The sequence below is a fragment of the Berghia stephanieae genome, chromosome 1 (genome assembly GCF_034508935.2).
Source record: "Berghia stephanieae isolate SIO BIC M18660-M18661 chromosome 1, UCSD_Bste_1.3, whole genome shotgun sequence".
In the NCBI taxonomy this organism is placed as follows: Eukaryota; Metazoa; Mollusca; class Gastropoda; order Nudibranchia; family Aeolidiidae; genus Berghia; species Berghia stephanieae.
This window is the reverse complement of record NC_088360.1, coordinates 103,837,088-103,860,882: the sequence shown is the minus strand read 5'-3', so window position 1 is coordinate 103,860,882 and position 23,795 is coordinate 103,837,088. Positions and strand designations below refer to the sequence as shown.

The 23,795-nt window shown below is 34.7% G+C and overlaps 1 protein-coding gene across 7 annotated transcripts in view; it reads left to right on the top strand.

Annotated features, from left to right (window-relative positions):
- LOC144962627 (protein jagged-2-like) overlaps positions 1–23,795 on the top strand; it is a 105,354-nt gene that overhangs the window by 26,894 nt on the left and 54,665 nt on the right. For 5 of the 7 annotated variants that reach the window (XM_078895728.1, XM_078895729.1, XM_078895723.1 and 2 more), the window contains exons 2-3: positions 14,844–15,317; positions 21,237–21,500. In XM_078895728.1, coding sequence (XP_078751854.1) covers positions 15,213–15,317; positions 21,237–21,500 — 369 coding nt within the window. In that variant the 5' untranslated portion in view covers positions 14,844–15,212. Of the gene's footprint in view, positions 1–14,569; positions 15,318–21,236; positions 21,501–23,795 lie in introns of those variants that run through there. The other 2 variants (XM_078895724.1, XM_078895727.1) reach the window with 2 other exon arrangements.

Sequence of the window (23,795 nt, the reverse complement as noted above, 5' to 3'; positions counted from 1 at the left end):
ATATTTGAAGGACGAGTTTTATGGCCAAAATTTTGATTATGTCTTTTTTGTTTTGTTTTTGCTTTGTTTTTTGTTTTTTGTTGATTTTTTTTTTTTCAAGTACGACATCACGGATTTGAAAGACATATTCATCGTAACTGGAAGACTACCTCGAGTTATTACCTCCAGATATTCTTACTCTTCGATCTTCCGCTATAACGTGTATAGAGTTTTTCTAACGAGCTATATGACACGAAATACAAAGGGTTTATAAAAGGTAGATTAAAATTGAATTGATAATGCTGAAAAAGTCATGCGAAATCCCAGACTATTGAAATGTTCTTCGCTGCTATGTTGATATTAAATCAGTTTACTGCCGTACTCTGGAAAAAACACGTATTTTAAAATTTGGCCAAAATTCTCGTTCTTCAATAAATATCGATCGATTTAAATGATCCTCATCTTGGCATAGACCCTCAAACCTGTGACCTCACAAAATCTCAGTTTGAGAGTTTTTTGCCAAGATGACGGTCGTTTAAATCGATCGATATTTGAAGGATGAGTTTCTGGCCAAATTTTTAAAATACGAGTTTTTCCTGAGTGTTGCAGTTAACTGGTTAACCCATAGCTTCGAGTGATCGGCGTGCAGTGTGAATAGGCATATTATAAAAAGTCAACTCAGCTTCTATCAGTTCTTTGGCAATCAGAGGGCAGGGGGAGAGGGGGGGGGGGGGGAAGGGAGGGGGAGAAAAGAAGAAATAAAATAAAATTTAAAAAACTAGCTCAGCCGAATTCCTCCAACTGTTTTTTTTTTTTTTTCATTTCAGCGAGAGGACTTGAATAGAGAATATCCAAAGTTTAAATATTTTGCACGCATCATCAATTATTGTGTTGATTGTTTTCCTAATTAATTTCACAGCGTTTTGTTATAAAAATGTTATTTAGGTCTATGTTTAAAAAAATAAGATGTACCAAAAAAATAATTGTATGTAGATAGTGAAAATATTGACTTGACGTGATTTTACATCAACCAAGTTTACTACTCTGTCTTATGAGTATAAATATTACATTTACAGTGTAAAACAAGGTGGGAAAGTACTTTTGTAAAGATCCCCCCCCCCCCCCCCCCAACAGATTTCCCCTTTTTGGAATTATCGTGGTTGCCCCATTTGAGTGATGTTAGGGGTCTGAGTAGAACACGTAAACTTGTAGTTTTTCCGCTGCTCTATTTATGGAGTAATGTAAATGTTGCTGCTCGAAGCTCGAAGAAATGAATTATAACAATGTGACCATTCAAACAATGTTGTTGTTTATTCATCTTAACAACGCCACAGCCACATTATCTCATTCGTCTGTTGTGTTTCAACCATCCTGTTTTGTTGATAAGGAGGAAACCCGAAACGTCCATTTAATCTGTTTTCGTATATTAAAATTGAAGCTTGATTCAATTTCACATTGTTTTTAATTTCTATTTATGGAGGGAAAGTTTGCACCCCAGACATCACACAAGAGGGACAGTCACTGAGGTTTCGAATAGCGGACATCTGTAGTTTTTCCCCTGTATTTTTCAAATGACTTTGTAAATAATTTTCTTTTTTTTTTTTTTTTTTACCAGATAAACTGGTACTGTTAATCACATAACCTATTATCTGCATTTTAAAAGACAAACGGATATTTAATACAATATCCAAAAAGCCAGTACAAGGAGGCCTACTGGATTTTATGTTAATGCCTTTTAATATTATCGTAAAAATTCTCATTGCTCTTTTTGAATGATGTAAAAATATTTAGTTAAGGAAAATTGAAACGAAATGTATACCCACGGCTGTATTATAAATGTTTATTGCTTCTCACTATATAAGAAAAGTACTGTCGTACTAAAGAAAAAAAACCCCCTACATTCTACTAATTGTAGCCAGAAAACTCATCCCTCAAATAATATTGATCGATCAAAATGACCCTCATCTTGTCAAAAACTACCAAAAGTCGAAGGGACTATTTTTTTACATGATGTGTAAACTTGAAATTTGTCAAAGGCGTTTTTGTAATACAACACCGCTTTTAATAAGCAATACATTGAGGACAAGCTTGGTCGAATTATTACTGCTTGAACTTAAAACTCAAATAAATAAATGACCAACAATAATCAAATGGAGTTTGGGAGCTTCACTTTGATCAACGAGGACAGATGAGGTGTACGTTTACACCAGTCCTCTCGTTTCTCATTCGTCTTGAGTGATTCATTCATCATGTTTTGTTGACAGGGGAAACCTAAAGCATTTGACAATCGTTAGTTATTAAGCCGAATTAAGACAAGAATAACATTTTAAAACAAAAACCTTGGTCAATGCAATTCTGTAGCAATTTCAAAGTCGTCTTTGTAAAAAAATATTTTAATGTCTTTTGTCAACAGTCGCATGTTTGCATTCGACAGAATGATCGCTGTTCAGAAATTAGTGCAAACTCGAGATTCTCTATCACTATCAGCCATGAGTAGAAATTAATAACATGGAATAAACCATAAGGAACAAAAAGTCTGGAGCACCCATCCAGAAGCCTGAACAATGTTTTATGGCCAATGAAACGTTTATTAGCAACTTGAATAGTACACTTTTTCCCTTTGGCTAAATAGAAAAAGGAAATCGTGTGGCCATTCCTTTATGGAAACGCGCTATTAACCCTGGTTTTCCATTCATCTCTAAAGTAGTGGACACATTGTTATAACTTTAGCCATAAAACAGAGTGCAGCCAAGTGGGATAAAGGAATATCAATATTATTGGGATGGATGGTATTATAAGAAAAAAAAAATGAATGTAATGAAAAGGCGAAGGATTGGCTTTGGAGCGTGGGTGAGTGAGTGACTGTGACTATGAAAGCATAGATAACTATTTTTTTTTTTATCTCGTGCTGGGATCTTCTGTAAATGTAACTAGGAATTTTTTTCTGTCCCGTTCCGATTTTAGTTTAGACTTGACGCTTCAATTCATCCTATGGTTAAGACTAATAAATGTCTCAGTTTGGAAAGTGGATGAGTGGCTGTGGCTATGAAAGCATAACTTTATTTATCTCTTGCTAGGATCTTTCGAAAAAATATCAAGGGAAGTTCTGCTCCGTTCCGATTTTAGTTTAGACTGAACTGTTCAATTCTCCTTCGGTTAAGACTAAGTCACAAAGTGCGCACGTAAACCGTATGCTTATGTAGCGCAGTTTGCAACCTTGTTTATGTGTGCTATATTCAAGCTACGACACCGATCAATAACCAAACACAATACGTTGATAAAGGTTTTGAAGCTAAATGAAGATATATTTTATTACAATATAACAAAGATATTATGAGATATGAAGATGAAATGATAGATGTAATAAGTATGAAATCAAATAGATGGATGACAATTTGATGGAGGTGATGTGATGATGAATATGATATGAAAGCGATATGGCAATATATAATTAAATCAATTAATTATCAATACTTTACCAAACCGCTACCACATCAGACAATCTCACAGATAGGTTGCAACCATCACAGTCATACAGGCAACTAATAATTAACTAACTAACTAAACACAATCCAGACGTGTAGAAGAAAGCCAAAAGAGTGTCCTTGATATTCAACAAAAACTGTAAGGTTGTTCTAATATTGTTAATTTGTCTCTTCTTGAAATTGTTCTGATTTCACAGTATTCATAAACAGATCAATTGTTTCTCAATGTTCTGATATTAAAATAAGCAAATGGTTCTTCACAGGTAACTTATAAAACAGGCAAATGTTCAGTTTCTATTAGGGTCAAGCTATGAGCGTATAGCCTAAAGTTGGCTTGTTAAAGCCCAGCCTCCAACGGCTCATTCACTTTAAAGAAAGAAAATGATTTTGTTATAATATGACAATCATACGAATATAACTCTATCTATATTCGAACTCACTTAATTTGTGAGTAAATATTATTTTACTTTAACAAATCAATTTATTAATGTTGATTAATATTGCTTTACTTTGTAGATATGAAATAATAATGCTTTATAGCAAGAAAAGCTTATTTTCTTTACAACAAGAATATATTACACAATTAATTTCATTATCTGATTAATTAATTGAGAATCAAAATTTAAAGTGATATTATGATATTGATATCAAAACACAATCATAATTGTAATCGCAACATATTATTCAAAAATCTCACCAGAGCCGAACAGATTATTGAAATCACAAATTAAGTCTACACAAGACTTTAATCAAACTCTACACAAGAGTTATAACACAACTTGATTCAGCTCAAACTTTGAGCACCACAAAGTCTACACAAGACTTAAATCACACTCTACACAAGAGTTAACACAAAACGTGTTTCAGCTCGAACTTTGAGCACTACAAAGTCTACACAAGACTTTAATCCAACTCTACACAAGAGTTAAACAAATGAGCCTAAAAGACTCCGCTGTGGTTATCGCTTAGAGACTATGAGCCTAAAAGACTCCGCTGTCTGGTCTCTTTTGAGACAATGAGCCTAAAAGACTCCGCTGAGTGGTCTGAAGAAACTGCTCAAAACTCTGGCATTTATAGGCAAAAATCAAGCAAACGAAGCAAAATTCTACCCACACAACCGGATGTTAGTCATATCCGTAAACATCTGAAATTCCTTAAAACTCCCCCAGATTCCATAATCATGGACAACAACAACCCATCCTGATACCGGACATCCTCATATCAAGGATAAATAAATTCGTCAGCCCCATAGTTACGAGATATCAATCAAGCCATACCATAACAAAGTCACTCCCGTAGAATACAGGGATCCTACTTTGCTTATAAGTTTACGGAGAAAACAAGATTGATGCCTTTCTCACAATAACACCCACACTACGTAGTTTAATTGAAACTTCCGGGCCATAGGTGCATGATCTGATACGACCTGTATCAACAAAAGAAGGGTTGTTCCGGAGGGATTACAATAACAACAACAACTAATACTACGACGACGTACATCCTGTCGTAAACTGACGCCTACACGGAAGCATTTCGTTACATATCTCCCCCCTAAGACTAAATTTGGTACAACATTTAGTTAGATCAACGAAATGCCTCAAGATCACATCGATCTCGACAATTATTCGGGCTCATTGTTGTCCCTTCCTTCGACAGACAACATCGGCATCACACATCCACACTTCAACTCCACCTTGCCGTGTGTCATGCATTTCGGTGGTTCATGTACCTTGTTTTCGTCAAAACATGGAAGTCGAGGACTCTTAACGGTGGGAGCATGAGTAAATGATCGAATGTCACTTGTCATACTGTCGTTGTTGGAGGAAGCCTGACACTCCGACTTTAACCTAAGCAGTTCAAGCTCTTTCTCCATCAGAGCTTCTTGCCTTTGAGCTCGTGCTCTGCTTATCTCCTCCTCTTCTTTGGCACGTTCTCTCTCCTTCTCTTTTCTCTCTTCATCTTCTTGTAACTGGGCTGTCACCCAAGCACGGAGATCTTCACCCCTTAACTCCAATTTTTCTCCAGGTTTAATTAATCTTTCCACATTCATCTCTAGGACAATTAATCAAACCAATTCAAATTCAAATAAACAAACTTCAATATGTTTATCGACACTGTTGCCGTAAATGTTACTTTCACGTAGAATAAGTGGTATTACAAGTAACCTTATTAACGATATGCGGTCAATATAGATCCCAAAACAGATTCAAAACAGGCAATTAATACCGATTCCTACACGGAATTCAACATTGATCTATATATAGACTCAAATATAGAATCAAAACAAATTTACTACAGGTCCTAACACAGAACCAACGCTTCACCCAGATTCCTACACAGAATCAAAACATTGACTTAATATAGACGTATATTAGAGTCAAAACAACTGATTTAATACAGGTCCTCACACGGAACCAACGCTTCACCCAGATTCCCCACACGGAATCAACACAATAGCTTCACCCAGATTCCTCACACGGAATCAACAAAATAGCTTCACCCAGATTCCCCACACGGAATCATAAAAACTATCTTCACCCAGATTCTTTCTCAGAATCAACAAAATAACTTCACCCAGATTCTTTCTCAGAATCAACAAAATATCTTCACCCAGATTCTTTCTTAGAATCAACAAAATATCTTCACCCAGATTCTCTCTTAGAATCAACAAAATATCTTCACCCAGATTCTCTCTTAGAATCAACAAAATATCTTCACCAGATTCTTTCTTAGAATCAACAAAATGTCTTCACCCAGATTCTCTCTCAGAATCAACAAAATATCTTCACCCAGATTCTTTCTTAGAATCAACAAAATGTCTTCACCAGATTCTCTCTCAGAATCAACAAAATATCTTCACCCAGATTCTCTCTCAGAATCAACAAAATATCTTCACCCAGATTCTTTCTTAGAATCAACAAAATATCTTCACCCAGATTCTTACACAGAATCAACAAAATGCCTTCACCCAGATTCTTCCTTAGAATCAACAAAATATCTTCACCCAGATTCTCTCTTAGAATCAACAAAACATCCTCACCCAGATTCTTTCTTAGAATCAACAAAATATCTTCACCCAGATTCTTTCTCAGAATCAAAATATCTTCACCCAGATTCTTTCTTAGAATCAACAAAATATCTTCACCCAGAATCTTACACAGAATCAACAAAATGTCTTCACCCAGAATCAAATTACCCCAACAACCACCTTCGTTCCATACAACAGGGAGAGGGGGGACAATGGAGGCTTTACAGCGCGAGTACAGCGTGCGCGCTAAGTCAGTGATCCGTATCACGATGACAGATGACTGACAACTTAGAACCGAACAAGTGAAATTTACCAGAATAACTTGTATTACACCTTGCGTATAATGACAGTCTTATAACCATTAAATGGATACCAATTTGCTTTAAGCTCAAAGATAGTATCTATCTCAAGTTTCAAACAACTCCCTAACCTGTCTCAACAATTCTTTGGTCGCGATGTCTCTTGAATGCACAACAATAAGAATCCCACTTCTGACACCAAATTATGTCACAAAGTGCGCACGTAAACCGAATGCTTATGTAGCGCAGTTTGCAACCTTGTTTATGTGTGCTATATTCAAGCTACGACACCGATCAATAACCAAACACAATACGTTGATAAAGGTTTTGAAGCTAAATGAAGATATATTTTATTACAATATAACAAAGATATTATGAGATATGAAGATGAAATGATAGATGTAATAAGTATGAAATCAAATAGATGGATGACAATTTGATGGAGGTGATGTGATGATGAATATGATATGAAAGCGATATGGCAATATATAATTAAATCAATTAATTATCAATACTTTACCAAACCGCTACCACATCAGACAATCTCACAGATAGGTTGCAACCATCACAGTCATACAGGCAACTAATAATTAACTAACTAACTAAACACAATCCAGACGTGTAGAAGAAAGCCAAAAGAGTGTCCTTGATATTCAACAAAAACTGTAAGGTTGTTCTAATATTGTTAATTTGTCTCTTCTTGAAATTGTTCTGATTTCACAGTATTCATAAACAGATCAATTGTTTCTCAATGTTCTGATATTAAAATAAGCAAATGGTTCTTCACAGGTAACTTATAAAACAGGCAAATGTTCAGTTTCTATTAGGGTCAAGCTATGAGCGTATAGCCTAAAGTTGGCTTGTTAAAGCCCAGCCTCCAACGGCTCATTCACTTTAAAGAAAGAAAATGATTTTGTTATAATATGACAATCATACGAATATAACTCTATCTATATTCGAACTCACTTAATTTGTGAGTAAATATTATTTTACTTTAACAAATCAATTTATTAATGTTGATTAATATTGCTTTACTTTGTAGATATGAAATAATAATGCTTTATAGCAAGAAAAGCTTATTTTCTTTACAACAAGAATATATTACACAATTAATTTCATTATCTGATTAATTAATTGAGAATCAAAATTTAAAGTGATATTATGATATTGATATCAAAACACAATCATAATTGTAATCGCAACATATTATTCAAAAATCTCACCAGAGCCGAACAGATTATTGAAATCACAAATTAAGTCTACACAAGACTTTAATCAAACTCTACACAAGAGTTATAACACAACTTGATTCAGCTCAAACTTTGAGCACCACAAAGTCTACACAAGACTTAAATCACACTCTACACAAGAGTTAACACAAAACGTGTTTCAGCTCGAACTTTGAGCACTACAAAGTCTACACAAGACTTTAATCCAACTCTACACAAGAGTTAAACAAATGAGCCTAAAAGACTCCGCTGTGGTTATCGCTTAGAGACTATGAGCCTAAAAGACTCCGCTGTCTGGTCTCTTTTGAGACAATGAGCCTAAAAGACTCCGCTGAGTGGTCTGAAGAAACTGCTCAAAACTCTGGCATTTATAGGCAAAAATCAAGCAAACGAAGCAAAATTCTACCCACACAACCGGATGTTAGTCATATCCGTAAACATCTGAAATTCCTTAAAACTCCCCCAGATTCCATAATCATGGACAACAACAACCCATCCTGATACCGGACATCCTCATATCAAGGATAAATAAATTCGTCAGCCCCATAGTTACGAGATATCAATCAAGCCATACCATAACAAAGTCACTCCCGTAGAATACAGGGATCCTACTTTGCTTATAAGTTTACGGAGAAAACAAGATTGATGCCTTTCTCACAATAACACCCACACTACGTAGTTTAATTGAAACTTCCGGGCCATAGGTGCATGATCTGATACGACCTGTATCAACAAAAGAAGGGTTGTTCCGGAGGGATTACAATAACAACAACAACTAATACTACGACGACGTACATCCTGTCGTAAACTGACGCCTACACGGAAGCATTTCGTTAAGACTAAATGTCTCAGTTTGGATAGTGGAGAGTGACTGTGGCTATGAAAGCATTACTTAATTATCTATTGCTAGGATCTTCTGAAAAAAAATATCAAGGGAAGTTTTGCTCCGTTCCGATTTTAGTTAAGATTGAACTGTTCAATTCTCCCTATTGTTAAGACGAAATTGTCTCAATTTTGAAGAGTGAGTAACTGTGACTGAGACTAAGGAAGCATAACTTTATTTATCTAGTGCTGGGATCTATCGTAAAATTAACAAGGGTAATTCTTTTATCACGTTTCAAATTTAGTTAAAACAACTGTTCAATTCTTCCTGCTGTTAAGACGCAATGGTCACAATTTAGAGAGTGGGTGAGTGACTTTTTGGTAAATACTTGGTTCAGTTCTTCCTACTGTTAAGACGAAATTGTCACAAGAGACCACTCTCTATTTCCGCATTTTGGCTAAAATTTAATTGATGACACTGTCAGTCAGTTGATTGATTAGCAAGTCGAATGAGTTTGTGACCCACTATGGCAATCTGGTGTTACGTCGGGATCGACATGATGGAGAAAATTGAATTGAAAGTCAACGTGATCAGGATTAAGAAAATTCATGTTGGTTTTTTTTTTAAGTTTCAAAAACTGACTCACTCTCTTTAATGAAAGCGTGCAATAATTTTAATTTAAATCTTACACGTTCAACCTAAAACTAAAATTGAATTTTAAGTATCCGGTTGACCCCGACATAATGCCGTTTTGGCCTGGTTACAATCGACATCAGATCTGCTTACTACTACGAAAATTTCGTAGAAATACGAATTTTTTGGTCCTAATTGACAATTATATAAAGATCTTTAATTCAATAAACTACTATAAAACAAAGTTTTGTTTCCAGAGCTAGTATATAAAGAAATATAAAGCATTGATTCAATGTATTTAAACACAAATTTGTGAATTTTAATGGTAATCATAATGTCTTCTGTGTTATTACCCCTGAAAACTACGATTTTTTCCCAACTCCAAGAAGGCAGGTCTGTGACATGTAATACGTTTGCCAATATGAGCACATAAGTGATAAATTAAGGTTAACCAGTTAAATGCCGCTCTCTGGAAAGACACATATTATTTAAAAATTTGGCCAGAAAACTCACCCTTCCTTCAAATAGCGATCGATTTAAATTACCCTCATCTTGGCAAAAAACTCTCAAGCCTGGGACCTCCGCCTTCAAATACTCTCTGGAAATCCCAGGTTTGAGAGTTTTCTTTTAGTTTTTGTTTTTGTTTATTTTTGCGATGGAATTGCTTCAGTTTCGTGTTATAAATTTCCAACGCCAGTTGGGTGATTAGCTCTCTCTAACAGACTATGATGTATTGACGTTTAAGGTCACACACAGTTTTGTGTCATGTTCGATTCATCTGGCGAGTGTTTTACTTAAATACATACTATCAATAAAAAGGTTACACAAAACATTCCTGTTTCTTTCCTTTCACTTTTCATAGACCTACGTTAACTCTTTCCTTACCATCCATTTTCAGGATTTTCCCCAAAACTTCACACCCAACTAACACAAACATATATTTTTTATCACTCAGACATAATAGCAGTAAAATTATTGTGATACATAATTTCTTTAGCAAAACATACTCTACAACATACTGTTAATTTTCTGTACATTTTATGATGCACAAAAGAAATTTGAATTTTAAAAAATATTGGTTGCATCGTAACGAATGTGACGATTTTCCTATAGTTGGTAAGGAGAAGGTTAAACGATTTTTTTCTTCGATTGAGAAGTAACTTTGGCCTCGGGCACTCCATTCACATTTAACGGGTTTGGCACGTTCCGGGTTCTGTTGGAATTTAGGTCTGGCATCTTCATCTCCCAAGGGGTACCGAAGGCTCCGTTGGTAGAGCGTTCGCTAGTGCGGCTATGTGGTCTAGTGATATGACACTCGCTTTCGGATCGGAAGGTCCAGGGTTCGAACCTCTCTCGGCGCATAGTTGAGTCCTTGGAGAAGGCTCTTTACTCGCATTCTTTCACCGTACTCAGGTGTAAAATGAGTATCTGGCCTTTAACAGCTTTGTCTCTGTCCAAAAAAAAAAAATTGTAACATCCCCTAACAGGCGTCATGTCCCGTCCAAAATGTTAAATGTTGCTGTTGGCCAGGGACTACTTGTATTGCGCTTTGAGCACATTTAGTGGATATTGCGCTATATAAAAAAATGTCATTCGCTTCACATGCAAAAGGATCCTGTGTGAAGTCGAAGTTGTTGTTTTTTTTTCTGATCCGCTGTCCATTCTTCACAAAGTTTAGCTGGGTCTGTTAGATACGGCTAAAAGTATTTCGCGATAGACTAGCGTCTTATCCAAAGAGAAGCAAGCATTTGTTGTTCGTTTAGGACTACAGAAACTGAGATCAACTCGGTCTCCACCGGCTCTATGACCGGGAATGCCTACTTTTTTAAAACCCTTCTTCATCCTACTGGAAGATTATAGTAATTTTAAAATAAATCTTCAACAACATAGAACACAGGCAAATCCGTCAACCCCATTGCCACCTAATAACATGCTTACCAACCGAACAAACTGGCCTTCCAATTTTGTGAGCATTTATCACAATATTTTTGATGTAGTGATTCATAGAGCTACACTGTAATAAGTAGTCTTTCAGAGTCATTAGGCCAATGAAGCCGGAGTTTATCTCGTTTTCTATAGCGTGAAACGGACAAAATTAATTGATTGCTACCCGTTGGATAAGACGCGAATCTATCGCAAAGTACTTTCCGCCATATCTAACAGACCCAGCCAGCTATCCAATCACAGTTGGATGGACAGGGGGTCAGAACGAATCTCAACTTCATCTGGGATCGATCTCGGTCCCTTTTTATTAGAAGCGAATACTCTACCAACTGAGCTATTGGGACTCCTAAAGCTACCAGTAGCCTTCGTAAAATAATAGCCGGACGCTGTCCCAAATATTACGTCACAATACAGGGCGAGGACCACCAAAATAGAAGTGGAAAATGAGATGTATTCAATGGTACAACCAATGAAATCATTTGTTTCTTTGAGCTCTGCTAACGACATCTCACTTTTCACCTTCTTTTGGTGATCGGCTCCTTTTATTGAGACGGGATTTTAGGGAAATGTCAGGCTATAATCTAAAGAAGGCTACGCTACGGTCCATTCCCATGTAATTTTTCAAAATCACCAGATAATTTGAATCAATCCCAGGATCAGACTGGAGGGGAAAATACATGAGCATCTATGTAGCGCAATATGAGTTCACGAAAGCTGCGAGCATCGCCATCAATTGGCCTTCCAGTTTCTGAAAGTATATCTATATGTTTTACGCAGTGAGCCATTGCATCATAAATTTACAAGTATCTTAGATTTTAAACAAAGTTCAAGACCTGGAGTGCTAATTATTTTTGTCGGTAGATATGTACTTATGTGTGTTTTCCCTTTTTTTGTTATAATTGTTAGAATAATTTGTTCAGAGAGATGTTATAACTATTGGCCAACGGCCTAAAATAAACATTTGAGTATTTGAGTATATACTTTAGACAACTATACAATGGAAAAATACTTAATTTCTTCTGAGGAACATTAGTTAGTTATTCGTGGGAAGATATCCTCCTATCTTTAAGTTTTTTCTGTTAATCCTCTTTTTCTTTCAAAAAATTGTATTTAAAAAAAAAAAATTACCTTTTCAACCGGCGACCGCGCATTCAAATGAATGGCAAGAATTCACCTGATCACCCCCGTGACACCATTTGCTAACACAACATTACTTGTGTCAATAGAATAAATTAGCCTATTCAGAAGAAAAGAACGATCGTCTTGCAATAAAAATCGAGAATTGTGAGAACCGAGAATGTTTTGCCTCATGTCCCAATCTGTTGCATTTCCAACGTTTCATTTATCCTCCGCTTAATGTCAATAAGTTTATTGTAGAAAGGTTGCCGCGTGCGTTTAAGCAAATCGTGCGTTTATGAGGGATTTCGGCACAATAAAAATAGGGGATAAACATTCATGCGATATATAAGCAGCGTGCTGGATGTATGATCTTTATTATTATTATTATTATTATTATTATTATTATTATTATTATTATTATATTATTATTATTATTATATTATTATTATTATTATTATTATTATTATTATTATTATTATTATTATTATTATTATTATATTATTATTATTATTATTATTATTATTATTATTATTATTATTATTATTATTATTATTATTATTATTATTATTATTATTATTATTATTATTATTATTATTATTATTATTATTACTATTATTATTATTATTATCATCATCATTATTTTGATCCTCATCATTGTCACAACCACTACTTCTACTACTACTACTACTACTACTACTACTACTACTACTACTACTACTACTACTACTAACTACTATACTACTACTACTACTACTACCACCACAACTTTTACTACTACTATGACCACAAGAACAACAACTACTACTACTACTACTACTACTACTACTACTACTACTACTACTACTACTACTACTACTACTACTACTACTACTACTACTACTAATACTACTACTACTACTACTACCACCACAACTTTTACTACTACTATGACCACAAGAACAACAACTACTACTACTACTACTACTACTACTTCTACTACTACTACTACTACTACTACTACTACTACTACTACTACTACTACTACTACTACTACTACTATATTATTATATTATTACTATATTATTATTATTATAATAATTATTATTATTATTATTATTATTATTATTATTATTATTACTATTATTATTATTATTAATATTATTATTATTATTATTATTATTATTATTATTATTATTATTATTATCATTGTTATTATTATTATCATAATTTATTATTGTTATTAACATTGTCATCATCGTCATCATCATTATCATTAGCATTATCTTCATCACTACCATCGCCATCATATTCGTACAAAAAATAAATGCTGTTCGATAAAGACCTTGCCGACAAAAAAAAAAAAAAAACAATGACGCGCATGGAAACTGTGACAAACATGAAAATGCCTTAGATAAATGTACTGTTTTATATTCATTGTTATCACTTTGTTTTCATAATTCCTCTTTGGAAATTTTGATCTTGAAATTAATACGTGCAATGTGCTATCATTTGTTAAATATTATCATTCTTCTTATAGATGCACATGTGAATTCTTACCAAACCAGCTTTTCCCAAACATTTAATTTAAACCACCCAATCCTCATCTCTTTGTCGTCAGTTTTTGATAATTTTCAACACATTAATTTTTTCAACAGAAAATCACTTTTATCTATCATCACAGCGATAATAGTTCCTGTAATAATCTGCCGCTGTTTCTAACCATGTTTTATTAATAATTATGCATTCTAAAAGTAGTCTTCTCGTCTATGCATATTTTTAACGAAAGATTTTATTCAGTTCTCAAATATTATATTATATTATCTGCAACACTACCAGTTGCTACGTGCGTTTATATTTAGCTTTCTTTTTGTAGTGTGTACAAAGGAGAGGACGAAGTTACGTATTTAGATCGCAACCTTTAAAGTATTAATTTAAGAGAGAGGTTAGAGCAGCATATGTCATCCGTTTATAGCTCTTTACATTATCTATATATAAAAAAGAAAGAGAATCCATTGCGTTACTTCTTTGCGTCAGCTTGCATCAAATGAAATGCCGTGAGTTTGTCCTAGGATGCGGGGTGTCGTATTCGGGATATGCAACGAGTGTGTACTTCATTATTTTTTTAAATATCCCTTTTCATATCAATTAAAAAGTGTCGTTCCAATTATCTATATAACTCATGGAGTAACTCAACATGGAATATGTTCAAAACTGTGGAAATTGTATATCTTTGTGTTATAGATTTTTTTTTTTTATCTTAATTTTTGTAGGTAGGAAGTGAAGGTGTACTTTTAGTAAAATAATGTGTCATGTGTTCTTTTGCAGCCAATAAATAGCACACTAAGTGATGATAATGTGTTCCTAACAATGATGCTATGACGAAATAAAGCGGAGTGAAATATTTTGACTGGAATTCATCGTCATTTTCTTTTCAAGCGCATTTTATCGCATGCGGATTATTCAAGGAGTGCAGTTCGTGCAGCCCTGCTGTCCGGCAGGCAAGGGCATTCAGGAATGAAATGGTTGTGATGTTTCCTGCACCGTTTTATTCATCGTCGTCATCGTCATCAATTTCGGTGTGCAAAGCTTTCTACAAAATATTGTTTGGACTAAGACAATGCTGTACAGGCAGTTGGATGTTTGCAGAAACTCCACGCTACCTCCCTCGTGACAGGGGTGCCTTGTTGCACTATAATGTCGCCCCTGCAGCAACACCCCTATCTGCTTGAGGTGTTGCATTTACTCGCTTTGCTGCTGCTTGTTGAACGTACCACAGGATCGGGAGTATTTCAGTTACAGGTAAGAATAGTTCCAATTCCCTCCATATTCAGTTTTTGCCCAGTCTGATTGGTTCATATACGCATATATTATGTTAACTTTTAATTTTCTTTAATATAGATATAACCTTTTTTTCATGAGAGTATTTTTATTTTATTTATTTATTAGTCAACTTCATTATTATTATTATTATTATTATTATTATTATTATTATTATTATTATTATTATTATTATTATTATTATTATTATATTATTATTAATTATTATTATTATTATTATTATCATTATTATTCTTGTTATTATTATTATTATTATTATTATTATTATTATTATTATTATTATTATTATTATTTATTATTATTATTATACTATTATTATATTATTATTATTATTATTATTATTATTATTATTATTATTATTATTAAAATTGAAGTCGGGTGTTCGAACCCTGTTTTGTTCATCATGGTGACATACCCCAGGGAAAGGCTATTTCACTTATTTATTTTTTAAACTTACTAATCGGAGATGTTTATAACAGTTTCACTGGTTTAAAAAAAACGATTAATTTATTTAGTTTTATTTATTTGTTTATTTATTTATATATTTATTTATTCATCTATTTATTTGTTTATTTAATTATTTATTGTTTGTTTATTTGTTTTTTTTCATAAAATGATTTATTCACCTATTTTTTTATTTATTTATATTTTTATCTACCTATTTACCTATCTATCTCTCTATCTATCTATCCACCCATCTGTTTATTTATCTATCCATCTATCCATCCATTCATCTATCCATCAGTCTATCTATCTATCTATCTACCTATCCATTTATCTATCTATATATCTATCAATCTATCTATCTGCCTATCTATGTTTCTAAATAATTAATCATTTATCTAATTGTCTATTTATTTGTTTATCTGTTTGTTTATTTATCTATTTATATATCTTTATTTATTTAATCATATATTTTTTAATGAAAAAAATCTAATTTGCTATAGAAATCTCTTTTCATTTCTGATGTGAACTTTGCTAAATCTGACGTTATTTATTGATTACTTATCTATAATCTACTTTCGCAATTTGATATCATTTTTAAAATCTACCTAATCTTTGGGCGAGCCCTTCACACGAGCAAAGTTTACTCGTAATCTCACTATACTCAAATAAAAATTAACATTACGATTATAACGCCTGTTAATCTTTTATTGAATAATAGTCGCGAGTGTGTAGCGTAGGGCCACATCTGTTGCAGCCTAAAATATTGTGACATTCAAGTTGACAACAAAGTAATTTCCCGTGTAGATACTGATTAAACACCTTTATTTTAATTTTGGCAAGAAGATTGCTAAACTATTTTACTTCATAATATATTGATCAATTAAGATTATTATTTATTATGCACAAGCTGTCAACGAAAAATAATTAACCAAGAACTTTAAACACATGTCTCGAGTTTAAGAGTATGAGCAATGTTAGTGGCCATTTTAATTGATCCGTATAATATTATGAAGTAAAATATTTTTTGGCGTAATTTTTTAAAAATGTGTTTTTTTTCTCAGTGTACAGAAATATCCCCCTTTACTCATTGAAAAGTTTTGTAAACGGGTGTGCGGGCTGAACGAGATGTAAAGATAAAAATTAAAAAAGCATTTGTGAAATATTTTAATAATTAATTGCTATTCTGTCGTACTCTGGGGGTGAAAACGCATATTATTTTTTAAAATTTAGCCAGAAAACTGGTCCTTTAATTATCGATAGATTATAATGACTCGTATTATCAAAAACTCTCAAACCTGGGACTTCGCGGAAGGGTTATTTTGTCGATCGATCTTTGAAGGACGGGGTTTCTGCACAAAATTTAAAATACGTGATTTTTACAGAGTACGGAAGTATTAAATTATCATTGGGCCTTCGATATTATTCCATAGTGATAATATCGACAGCTGATAACATCATTATTTAAGTATTAAACTGTGCAAACTTCAGTGCATAATTTTCCACACACATATACACACACAAATTTATCAAAATAGTGGGGTTAGGCTGTTAAAAAATGGAAGAGGGTGGGGTGGGGGGGGGGGGAAGTATGTATAGCATACATATTTTGAAGTGAATAAGCATTTCTTGGTATTAAACTTTTAACGTTATTTTCCTTTTAGTATATAACGGAACAACACACAAAACTGTGTGTAACCTTGAACGTTTATAGTCTTGTTCATGCAGTTTTGTGAGAATTTCTCATAAACATTAATGGCAAATAAAAAAGAATAACGAAGACCCGAGTAACGTCAACTTCGTTCTCTCTTTAAAGTAAGCCAGAAGGACAGGGCAGTTGGTGAGTGAAATGTGATATACCACTTTTTGGCCTGTAATATCAAGAATTGTAGTGACCCTGGAGCCGAAAGACAGAGTTACAAGGTCTTTTTTTCCAAGGTCAATAAGTCCGAACCCACTTATTATGGGCCTAGTTAACAATGTTGTAATGGACAATATTGTGTGTCATTTTGTTGTTGTTGAGATTTCCATTACAACAATGAGCCCATAAGGAATTGGGTTATCAGACCTGCAAATAAATGCACGTCGGTTTGAGAGTTTTTGACAAGATGAGGATCATTTTAATCTAGATATCAATATTATTTGAAGGACGTGTTTTCTGGCTAAAATTTTAAAGATCGAGTTTTTCAAAGTACTGTAGAGTTAATGTAGTGAGTTGTGTCAGTTGAATAATCAGATTTGTCTACGAATAGAACACGTATAAAATAAATAAACTGAAATCATAAGTAGAGATAAATAACAATGTGAAATTGAATGTAAGCTTCAATTTAATATACGAAAACAGATCAAATGGACGTTTCGGGTTTCCCCTTTATCAACAAAACAGGATGAATGAAACACTACAGACGAATGAGATAATGTGAAAGTGCCGTTGTTAAGGTTACCACATTATCTCATTCGTCTTTAATGTTTCATTCATCCTGTTTTGTTGATAAAGGAGAAACCCGAAACGTCCATTTTATCTGTTTTCGTATATTGAATTGAAGCTTATATTCAATTTCACATTGTTATTTATTTCCTCGAGTTTGAGCAGCAACTTTTATATTCATAAGTAGAGAAGGAATTTAGAGAATTGCGGCTATGTGGTCTTGTGGTATGACACTCGCTTTCGGGTCGGAAGGTCCTGGGTTCGAGCCTCGCGCTCGCCGCATAGTTGAGTCCTTGGAAAAGGCTCTTTACGCACCGTACTCAGGTGTAAAATGAGTAACAGCGTTGTCTTAGTCCGAAAAATTGTAATATGGCCTAACAGGCAGCATGTCCCGTCTACATGGTAAATGTTGCTGTTGACCAAGGACCCCTTGTAAAGCGCTTTGAGCACATTTAGTGGATATTGCGCTATATAAAGCTCAATTTTTTAATTTATTTAAGCACAACTAAGACAATAATATGCATGGGAAACCACAGTGGAAGAGTGAGATAACGATAAGACGAAAAGCCCTAAGCTGAACTCATCTGAACTGAACTGAACTAAACAAGTAATTTAGTACACCGACGCGGTGATAATATTATAGAGTCAAACATTCTATGTGAAGGACAGTAAAACCCCGTTATAACACCAGAACTTGGAGGCGGTAAAAATAGTTATCGGCATGCTGCAGCACTCTGAAGAAAAAAAGGAACACGTATGTTAAAATTTTGGCCAGAAAACGCGTCCTTCAAATATCGATCAATTAAAATGACCCTTATCTAGGCAAAACATTCAAACCTGAGACTTGCGAAATCTGGTATCATGTCGGGATGAACCCAACGTTTTAATATATGCAGGTCTCACATTCGAATCCGCTTATAGGCCTAGTATAACATATTGTTGTAATGGAAAATAGTTTGCGTCATTTTTATTTTTTTTAGATTTCCATTACAACAATGGGCCCATAAGGAATTGGGTTATCAGACCTGCAAATAAGTGCTCGTCGGATGAACCCAATACCAAAACGTGTCTTCAATTTCTTAATTAATTCTGATTTCAATTTAATCCCAGTTTTAAAAAATATATCTCGTTTATTCTTCCGACTTAATAACCAGATTGACGCAGTAGGACACATAATATTCTCTAATCCTTTCTCACCATTCTTATGGTATAAGCGAAGTTGGCATTGTGATGAAGAGTGGCTGAGACAACGGTTTAGTGAGGTTTTATTGTAGCTCTTCAACATCAACACCAAGGCCAAGTAAAAGTAATGAACGTCAAAAATAGTTGAGTTGGGATCTTATGATAACCATCATTATGAGAAGTCTGGAATTGCTCAAAAGAGTGTAGCTTGTAATGGATCCGTATAGGTGACGGTTGGTCGAAAGGATTGACGTATGTTATTGGATTATTTCCAGCATGCTTTAACTGTGTGAGATAACACCTGCTTATGAATGGATCTACCCCATACATTGCCGTTGAAAATGGGTTTTAAAAAAAAAAAAAATTGTCCAAGAATGATGTTTATATTTGAGAGGTGAAGGATTTTTGTTCGCATTTTTAGAGAAATTCTAAAAATTCGACATCTTCCTTGGCATTTTGTTAACCAACCGAGTATTTTTAGACGAAATAAACAAAGGGAATTAAAAAACAAAGAAAGCAAACTTTTGTTCGGATGTTTATTTGTTTCGATTGTGGATTAGTGGGGAACATGTTGCTGGTATCTTTAAGATCCCAGGCTTTCTGGGGGAGCCCGTTTTCAAAAATTTAAATACACTAGTTAGGGTCTGATACAATAATGCTATTTTAAGTCTTCTATTTGAGGCTGTGCCAAAAGATTGTTCGGTAATTTCTATGCGTTGGACAATGAAAAAAAATTTTTAAAACGAAGGTCTGGCAACCAAGGAATTATAGCTGCAGTTGATACCCTTTATTGTCTGCATGTTTTCGTTACTTTGAGAAGGTTTTCTCTTCATGTCAGCCTCGAAGTTTTGGGGGTCACTTGGATAGTATGAATCATTTATTTATTCTCTTAATATTGATGTCATAATTTGGCGTCGAAGCGGTATGAAAACAAACTGCTGGCACGACACAGCCTCATGATAAAACACACGTATTATTGTCGTAATTATAAACATTTTTTTTTTGCTCCGAGAATTATAATTATCCAAGCACAACTAGATATAGAATTCATTGAGTAGGAGCTAACCAACATAATATTTGTTTACAATAAATGATGTATGTACGCACGATATTGGATATCATTTGCGTTTAGTTTATCAATTAATTGACACTCTCAAATGTATAAAAGTTGACATATCAAAAGAATGTTGATAGGGGAAAGTATAATTACGATTCTTAACTATGAAACTGATTTGTGTTAGATATTTAATAATTTGAAACGGCGATATCTAAGTAGGACTGAAAATCGTCAAATTAACAATGCATGCTGGTTATATAATTATGAAAATGGAATCGATGAATTGTTACAAAGAGCATTTCAAGGTTTTTTAAAGCCGTAAAACTGTTAAACGATACGATACAGTGGGCCATGCTATCAGTCATATGCGGCTATGTGGTCTAATGGTATGACACTCGCTTTCGGATCGGAAGGTCCTGGGTTCAAGCCTCGCTCGGCGCATAGGTGAGTCCTTGGAGAAGACTCTTTACTCACATTCTCTCACCGTACTCAGGTGTAAAATGAGTACCTGACCGTTAACAGCGTTGTCTCTGTCCGAAAAAAAATGTAATATCGCTTAACAGGAGTCATGTCCCGTCTTAAATGTTAAATGTCGCAGTTGACCAGGGACCCTTGTAAAACGCTTTGAGCACGTTTAGTGGATATTTCTCTATATAAAAGCTCAATTATTTTGGGTTTTTTAAAGCTCATGTAAATAAAACGCCGAATAGACAATAAACCTTTAAATTTTGACCTGAACCTTAACCTTTTTTTTTTTCTTACTTTTCAGGTTGAAAGTGTGAGGAATGTGAAAGGGGAGACAGCGTTGCGTACCTGCTGTGATGGCACTGCAGACGGACCGCTACGGGAATGCCAGGACCCTTGTGAGACGTATGTAAGGATCTGTCTCAAGGAGTTTATGGATATGGTGTCCCTGCAGGGACCTTGTACCTTTGGCAATTTCTCCAGTAAGGTCCTGGGCGATAATGATTTTACCTACCCTCTGGATAGCCCAGAAACGTTTATACAACTTCCATTTGACTTTGCATGGCTGGTAAGTAAAATATTGAAGATTTTGATGGTTCCTTATCCTCCCTCTCTCTCTCTCTCTCTCTCTCTCTCTCTCTCTCTCTCTCTCTCTCTCTCTCTCTATCTCTATTTCTGTGTGTGTGTGTGTGTATGTGTTTGTGCTCTCTCTCTCTCTCTCTCTCTCTCTCTCTCTCTCTCTCTCTCTCTCATCTCTATTTCTGTGTGTGTGTGTGTGTGTGTGTGTTTGTGTGCTCTCTTTCTCTCTCTCTCTCTCTCTCTCTCTCTCTCTCTCTCTCTCTCTTGCTCTCTCTCTCTATCTATCTCTATTTCTATGTGTGTGCTCTCTCTCTCTCTCTCTCTCTCTCTCTCTCTCTCTCTCTCTCTCTCTCTCTCTCTCTCTCAACGCCCACCCCTCCAATCTCTTCTATCTCCCTTCTCTTCAACAAATCTACATACATACATACATACTCTTATATTCACATAATATTGACACACTAAAATCCATATTAACATATCCCTTCAATACCGTTATAATAAAGATTGACTAATCCCCCGCCGACCTTCAGTGCTTATAATCGGATTGACGGAATTCGACGCTATTATATTTAGAATGCGATCTTTCTTTGAATGAAAACGTTTAAAAATCGTGAGACGATCCAATCATAATAATATTATTTGTATCGACGACTCAGTAAATGTCATTCGCTGACTGAACACTTTTTCGTATTTTAATCTTAGGCAGAATATTCCTACTTCACACATCGGTAGATTGGGATGACTCCCAACGTGTCATCATCATTATCATCATCATCATCATTATCATCATCATCATCATCATCATCATCATCATCATCATCATCATCATCATCATCATCATCATCTTCATCATCATCATCATAATCATCATCATTATCATCTTCATCATAAGCATCATCGTCATCATCATCATCATCATCATCATCATCACCATCATCATCATCATCATCATCATCATCATCATCATCATCACCGCACCATCATCATCATTTAATTTGTATTAACGACCCATTTTGGTCAGGGCATTTATTATACTTCATATAACAGGACTCGTCGTTTCGAAACTATATCAGGTCGAGGTGGTTCTATAGATAGAACTAAGTCAACGTAACTCAAGTCTTTGTTATTAGTTGTTTTTGTTATTTGCCATCCATGTTTATGAGTAATTCTAACTAAACTGTATTATTTTACACATAGTTTGTGTGTTGGTCCGTTATATTTCCTGATGGCAAAGTTGTGAGTTTCTTAGCCAAGCGCTCACATGGATGGCAAAAAACAATAACAAAGACCTGAGTGACGTCAACTTCGTTCTTTCTATAGATAGTATGCGCTTGGCTAAGAAGCTCATAACATTGCCATCCGGAAGTATAACGGACCAACACACAAAACTGTGTGTATCCATGAACGTTTATGGTCAAGTTAATACAGTTCAGTGAGCATTACTCATAAACCCGGATGGCAAAAAACAATAACAAAAACCTGAGTGACGTCATCTTCGAACTATATATATATCATGTCTTGGTGGTTCTATAGATAGTATGCAGATGACGTCACTCAGGCCTTTGTTATTGTTTTTGCCATCCGCGTTTGTGAGTTGTTCTCACTAAACTGTATTAACCAGACTATAAACGATCATGGTTACACAGAGTTTGTGTGTTGGTCCGTTATACTTCCGGATGGCAATGTTGTGAACTCCTTGGACAAGCGCATTCTATCTATAGAAAGAACTAAGTCGACGTCACTCAGGTCTATGTTATTGGTTGTTGTTTTGTTAATTTTTGTTTTTTGTTTTTTGTTTTTCCCTTGCCATCCATGTTTATGAGTAATTCTCACTAAACTGTATTAACAAGACTATAGACGTTCAAGGTTACACATAGTTTTGTGTCTTCGTCCGTTATATTTCCGGATGGCAATGTTGTGAGTTTCTTAACCAAGCGATACTATCTATACTACTGGACCACATAGCCGATAAAGATGATCCATAACACTTAAGAGCAATAGGGTCCATGGAGCCAGAGTTTATCCCGGTTTCTATAGCGTTAACCGGCCTATAGCGATTGTTTGCTACCTGTTGGATACCCTTTGGATAGGACGCTAGTCTATCGCAAAGTACTTTCTGCCAGATCTTAGAGACCCAGCAATGTTGTTTAATGTCTACATTAGCGATATGCGAACACTTACTCTCTGAGGCTGGGATACGCGACCGACTGGGCACTCGTTACTCAAAGTAAGGGGGTGGACCCGTTCGAGAGCGCGTATTCATTGAGGATATTACCGGACTTAA